Source organism: Monodon monoceros, unplaced genomic scaffold, assembly GCF_005190385.1.
Source record: "Monodon monoceros isolate NGI ecotype Baffin Bay Population unplaced genomic scaffold, NGI_Narwhal_1 Super_Scaffold_16, whole genome shotgun sequence".
Lineage (NCBI taxonomy): Eukaryota > Metazoa > Chordata > Mammalia > Artiodactyla > Monodontidae > Monodon > Monodon monoceros.
The window spans coordinates 54,597,725-54,604,159 of NW_021703772.1; the positions used below are offsets into that span (position 1 = coordinate 54,597,725).

General features: G+C 45.3%; 2 protein-coding genes across 3 annotated transcripts in view; one reads left to right on the top strand and one right to left on the bottom strand.

The window, feature by feature from the left end:
* The window catches only part of PLEKHA3 (pleckstrin homology domain containing A3), a 94,203-nt gene extending 92,357 nt beyond the window's left edge, over positions 1-1,846 (bottom strand). Inside the window, exon 1 of one of the 2 annotated variants that reach the window (XM_029224550.1) lies at positions 1,415-1,802. In XM_029224550.1, coding sequence (XP_029080383.1) covers positions 1,415-1,454 — 40 coding nt within the window. In that variant the 5' untranslated portion in view covers positions 1,455-1,802. Of the gene's footprint in view, positions 1-1,414 lie in introns of both variants that reach the window. The other variant, XM_029224549.1, reaches the window with a different exon arrangement.
* Positions 1,847-3,648: 1,802 nt separating this feature from the next.
* The window catches only part of FKBP7 (FKBP prolyl isomerase 7), an 8,857-nt gene continuing 6,070 nt past the window's right edge, over positions 3,649-6,435 (top strand). Inside the window, exons 1-2 of the mRNA XM_029225762.1 lie at positions 3,649-3,932; positions 4,997-5,148. Coding sequence (XP_029081595.1) covers positions 3,682-3,932; positions 4,997-5,148 — 403 coding nt within the window. The 5' untranslated portion in view covers positions 3,649-3,681. The remainder of the gene's footprint in view (positions 3,933-4,996; positions 5,149-6,435) is intronic.

Here is a 6,435-nt window from a genome sequence, read left to right on the forward strand (position 1 = left end):
TCTCAAAGCAGAGTAACTACCATCTCAAAGTTAAACTAAACAGTATAACTGTTCTCACAACAGCCCATGTGAAAATGCCTAATAAAAAAAATTTGCCTCGTTGTATTAAATGTTTCCTGTTAAAACATACCAGTTACAGAAATGAAGTGTTTGACATTCTAATGCAAACAAAGCATCCATGTATCATAAATGTAAAGCATTCGCTGCTATAAATGTCTTTAACATTCCAACTAATCAAAAAAAGAGACAATTATAGCTCAGTGCTTATGTCTTTAAGTGTTTCTGTGCAAATTTTGCACAAGGTCAGATGGACACAAGTTGAATGTCTGATACAATTGCTAAGGGGTTCAATACTTTTGGCAGAGTGAACAAGTGGGCAGCACATCAAGACTGGCCTATTACACTAAACCAAGAAATCTGTTTGCTATTTAATCTTACTTTAAATCCACTCCCCTTCCTCTAATTTGGTGAGATCACAGAATTCTGGAGTTGGAAGACACCTTCAGGATAAACTAGTTGATCACCCCTGCCCTATGAGACAGATCTTGAGAGGAAAAAGTGACTTGTCCTTACTGTTAGCTGATGGCAGAGATGGGACTACAACTCAGATTTAAGGCTCTTTTAATAAACCAGACTGTTGGTGTCATGGAAACGGGCCCTTCCCTGCTGGTCTCTTATTTCTACAGAAACACCTAGTTCTTTGGTGTTCTTCCTTTCAACCAACTTCATGAGTGAAACTGATTTGCCTGCTCCACCTTCTGTGTCTTGCACTTTCTCCCACAATTTCTCACACACTTACCTGAATACCAAAACATAAGGATAACTCATTGACAATCAACCCCTAAGAGAATATAATCTGGGAACAGCTTCCAAAATCTTGCTTGCTATGCTTGAACAACTTCAACGAAGAGAACTTTTAAAATAAACCGTGTTGCTAAGGAAAATTAAAAGAAACAGTGAAAAGATTTCCTAAAACGAAATCTTGATTTTAAAGGGCCCATTACAGTCCTATGCCCCAACAACTCAGTTATCAACAAAATGCTGAATTAAGTGTAAGTAAAGGCAGAGACTGCAGCAACACATGTAGAGTGACTAGGAATGGTTCCGGAAGCTACAGGAGAAAACAGAAGTATTATTACACGGGCAAAGAAATGGTCAGGTGCACTTCCCACCCTCAGGATGGTGCGCAGCCTCGAACTGTCCCCTGCAGAGGCCAGATGGGCACTTACAAGGGACAGAGAGAGCGATTAAGCCCGGGAACCAGACAGAACCGATTCGCTGTGAGGGTCCCCGCCGGCCTGGCAGAGGGAGGAGGAGCCCCTTACCCGCCTTCTCCGCAGCCTCCCTGCCTGAGCCCGTCCAAGTTCTCTCCCCGCCGCCCCCACCCCCACCCCGGTCAGTCGAGCCCTCATACCCGTGAGATAGTTGGTCCACTTGTACAGAACTCCCTCCATGCTTCAGAGCCCGGCGCCGCGCATCCTCCTGGCCCGGCGCCGGCCGCAGTGAAGGGGGTAACGCGGGGCCTGGGCAGCCCCTCCCGGCCCGCCCGGGCCCCTCCCCGGGCGCCCCCAGCCGGCACAGAGCAGCCCTCAGCCCGCGCGCGCTGCCGGGACGTGGCGGCCCTCAGAGGCCGGGACGGCGGCCGCCGCGCGGTGCTTGGGGGCCTTGAAACATCCCCGGGCGAGCCCCGGAGGCGGCAGCAAAGTCGGGACCACGGCCGGCCTCCCGCTCGCGCTCCCACCGCCCTGCTGCTCCCTTCCGCGCCCCGGCGCTCCTTCCTCCTCGCCCGCCTTCCTTTCCTCCCCCAGATCTCTCGTTTGTTTTCATTGACCCCGACGTCGCTTTCACTTCCTGGATGAAAGGGGCCGGCACGTCCCGGGAAACCCCTCCCCGGCGGCGGGGCTGGAGGAGCGGGCGAGCCTTGCTGCGGCTCAGCCCAGCCGGAGGGTGCGCGAGGAGGGCGGGTCGGAGCCGTGACTCCTCCTCATCCTCCCACAGGCCCTCGGCTGGCGGCCCTGGGCTCCCGCTCTCACCCAGAACGCTGAGCCCCGGACCGACGGCCCCCCGGGGCCTAAGCCTCAGGGCCCGGGACCGGCGGACTCGGACCTGGCTACGTGCGCAGCCCCCGGGCCGACCCGAGGACTAGCCGCCCCCCCTCTCCCACCCACGTCGCACTTGTAGGCCTCTCAGGTTTTCCTGTAACTGAGCCTCAGGTCTTTCTGGTGGTTGTTTTTTTTTCACACACAAAAAAAGCCTCCTCTTTATGTTTCCTTCGTATCCTTCTCCCATTCAGGGGGTCCGAGAAATTATCTTCTAGGAAGTCAGTGTGCATTGAGAGTCCCACCACGCCGACAAAGAATCTTAGCCACAACTTCATTTAGAATATAAAACACGGGAGCAAGCGTTGGACTTTATTTTAAAAATGGAAGTTTTCTCTAGCCTTTATGATTTTTTAAAATCCTGTTTGGAAATGACCATCCCCTTGTATAATTGACAATAATTTTCAGATTTCTGTAATTTCACAAGCTTTAAGCAAAGCCGATATAAGCAGGCTCGGTGCTGCGGCTTTTCGGCTTTTAGCATCACTGAGGCGGACACCACCTCCCTTTCCAGAGCCTAATCCAGGCCTTCGCTGAGGTCCTTCTGGTTTGGGTAAAAGTCTTTGGGTATTCGCTTGGAAATACGGCGAATTGACGGATAGATGGACAGATGGAAATGTATTTAATAAATCGAATACGTATAGTTAAATGTTAATGATAGAATCCAAGTAGTGGATATAAGGCCGCGGTAATGGGGTAGTAAAATTTATTCTGTATGTTGTAGTTCTTCATGCTAAAATGTTGGGGGTGAGGATATAAGGCTGGCTTTGTGTCGGACTTGATCAAATCCCTGCCGCGTATTAGCCGTGAGATTGAAACAGAATGCCCAATACTCAAATTACCTAGTTTTCTCGTCAGTGGAATGTGGATAATTACCTATGTCGCAGAGTTGGTAAGAAAAGCAAAACTGTTAAGAGCTTTACCCGCACTCCTAGAAGCCCTCAAATCAAGGGCGACAGCGAGTGGTGAGGGAAGGAAATGCAAACCAGCAGCCGGTCCCGAATCGCTGGAGTCGGCTCTGGGGAACAGCCGTTAACCCCGCTTCGGGGAGCAGCGGTACCTCTGTGTACTAGTGTGTGGCTTAGCCTGGAACCGCTTAATGCATGACTTCGACCCCGAGAAGGCGCTTCAAAGACACCGCAGAAGCAGAATGCCTCCCCCGATGCCCACCAGTTCTCTAGGGATCTGAGGAGACGCCTTTCATGCCCAGAAATGACAATCCTATCCTCGGACTACGACATCCCATCAGAGTCTTATTTCCTCTTTTGCCAGTTTCAAAAGGTAACGCGAACGTTACTATCGAACCCTGAGGAAACTGTTTGTAAATTATGCGGACTTAGCGAGGAGATGCGGTGCAAGTGTGGAGTGTTGCCTTAGCGACTGAAAACAGCCAGCCAAAGCGCGGGGTACCACCAGGACGAAACCAGCAGCCAACGCGCAAAAATTCCGCTGCTGGGCGCGCCGCAGGGAAAGGGGGCAGGGCCACGCTTCACCCCGCCCCCGACCTTTTATGACGTAGGACAATGACTGCCACGCGTCGTAACTAGGCTGCTGGCGCGGCCACTCCGCGCCAGTGACACGCATGAGGGAACGCGGTGGTCATCTGGGGCCGACTCTCGGAATCATGCATTTCTTATTTAGGTTAATCATTTTCGTTTACCTGTGGGGCATTTTTACTGCTCAGGGACAAAAGGCAGAGGAGAGCATAGAGGAAGTGAAAATTGAAGTTTTGCATCGTCCAGAAAACTGTTCTAACACAAGCAAAAAGGGAGACCTGCTAAATGCCCATTACGACGGCTTCTTGGCTAAAGACGGCTCGAAATTCTACTGCAGGTAGGAAATGATGCGAACAGCTCCCGCGTCCAGTTGATGCACTAAATCTAGCCTCCCTCCACCAACCAGAAACCTAATTTGTTGTTTGATTGATTTGTTCTTGTTTTTTAACAGCGAGAGTTCAGCCTTTTATTTCTAGGGGGGAAATCAGATTTGATACAGTATTTCCCTATTATATGGAATATTATTTTAAATTACTGAAAATGTTGACCCAAGAAATTATTAAAAATACACACATCCATACACTCCCCCGACCACCACCACTGCCCTTGATACCTATAGAAGTAAGTCAAGGTACTGTTTGTAAGAATGTTCACACTTTTCCTTTGCTGTGGGTTGGAGCCTCGTTACTGAGGACTACGTAGAGTTGTTTAGGAGATATTGTCTGGCCTTCAGAAGCACGATATTTACTGGCTGGAGGCCACTTTCCAGCTGTATCAAGAAGCCACTACAATGACTTTGTCTGGTGACTTCCAGACCCTGTGTCCTGCCTGCCCCCTCATCCCACCACTACTTACTCTGATTTAATTGATGGTTTATTACTCAGAGGTAGAATGTCTTTTCTCCTTCTGTGCTATTACCCTATAAAAATACAATTGGGGAAAGTTAGTTCTTTGCATCTAGAATAGAGAAATTTAATAAGAAGAAAAAATACAAATTTTAATCATGGTTCAAATGACTTTTTGAGGCTAAACCTGTACCATTATTTTTTAGAACAAGCCCAGAATGGTAAATAAGTCATTTGGACAATCCATGCAGCTAGTTAGGGGCAGGAGACCCATTAAAAAGTTAACTGTTGAGTAGTTTTTGTAAAGATGACAAAACAAGAAAATGAGATGACTCCTAATGACTAGCTTTGGGCAAATCATACCTCTGTCTGGCTATTATGAGGGAAGTTTGAGCCAAACACCCCACTAGGGGGTTCAGAATGAATCTTAATATAGGAAAAGAGATGGTTAGAGAGGACTCCAATTTTAAATTGGAACTAAATGCTCAGCTGTATTTTAATGTTTGATTTTATTTTTCTTGAAATCAACTTACCTAGGTGTTGTTTTTAATTATAGCCGGACACAAAATGAAGGCCACCCCAAATGGTTTGTTCTTGGTGTTGGACAAGTCATAAAAGGCCTAGACATTGGGATGACGGATATGTGTCCTGGCGAGAAGCGAAAATTGATTATACCCCCTTCATTTGCATATGGAAAGGAAGGCTATGGTAAGGTGTTTTAATATGTATATCTCTAAGTTACATTTAAAAATAAGTCATAGACTTCGGGTATATAGTCAAAAAATCAAAAGCAGACTCTCAAAGTTAAATAAGATATAGAATATAGGGTCCAATAAACTTTAGCTCTATCAAGTCCAGTCATCATTAAAGAAAGAAATTAAAACAAAAATGATATACCATTTTCACCCATCAGATTAGCAAAGACATAAAAGTTGGCAAAGGTATGGGAAAAACAGCAGTCCCATGCATTATTGCTGGGAATGTAAATCATTCGACCTCTTTAGCAATTTCTATCAAAATTTAAAATGTACATATCCTCTGATCCCATAGTTCCATTTCCAGGAATGTGTACCAAGGTACATCTTAAAGAACATGGATTGCAGACTTTTTTGGGTAGCAAGACTGCAAACTACGCGAGTATCCCTTAGTAGGAAATTAGTTAACTAAGTTATGCTATATCTATACAGTGGATTATTGTGCAGCCAGTAAAAAGAATGAAGTAGAGCCATATGTATTAATGTGTTAAAGATAAAATGGGATAGAATATATTCCTGCAACAAATATTTATTGAGCATCAGTGCCTGGCTCTATTCTAGGCACTGAGCATAAAGCAGTGTACAATGCAGAAACAGTTTCCTAATGTCAATGAGAGCTTACATGTGAGAGGGAAAATTTCACATATGCATCATGTATCTACATAGACTATCTAAAAAATACACCATCTGATGATATTAAATGTTCCTGGGAAGGAGGCCTGAGGGTCAAGGGTAAGGAGATTTCCTCTCATTCTGTAATATACTATTTAAGTTTTTTACTGTATGCATGTACTAAATGTTTTATTGAAGTATAGTTGACTTAAAATACTATATTAGTTTTAGGTATAAAACATGGTGACTCGATATATTTATAGATTACACACCATACAGAATTATTACAGTATTATTGACTATATCCCCTGTGCTGTATATAACATCCCAATTGGTGGGAATGTAAATTGGTACAGCCACAACTGAAAACTGTACAAAAGTTTCTCAAAAAATTAAAAATAGAACTACTATATGATCCAGCAATTCCACTCCTGGGTATTTTTCTGAAGAAAATGAAAACACTAATTTGAAAAGATATATGCACCCCAGTGTTCATTACAGCATTATTTACAATAGCCAAGATATGGAAACAACTTAAGTGTCCATCGATGGATGAATGGATAAAGAAGATGTGATATACACACACACACACACACACACACACACACACACACACACACACACACAC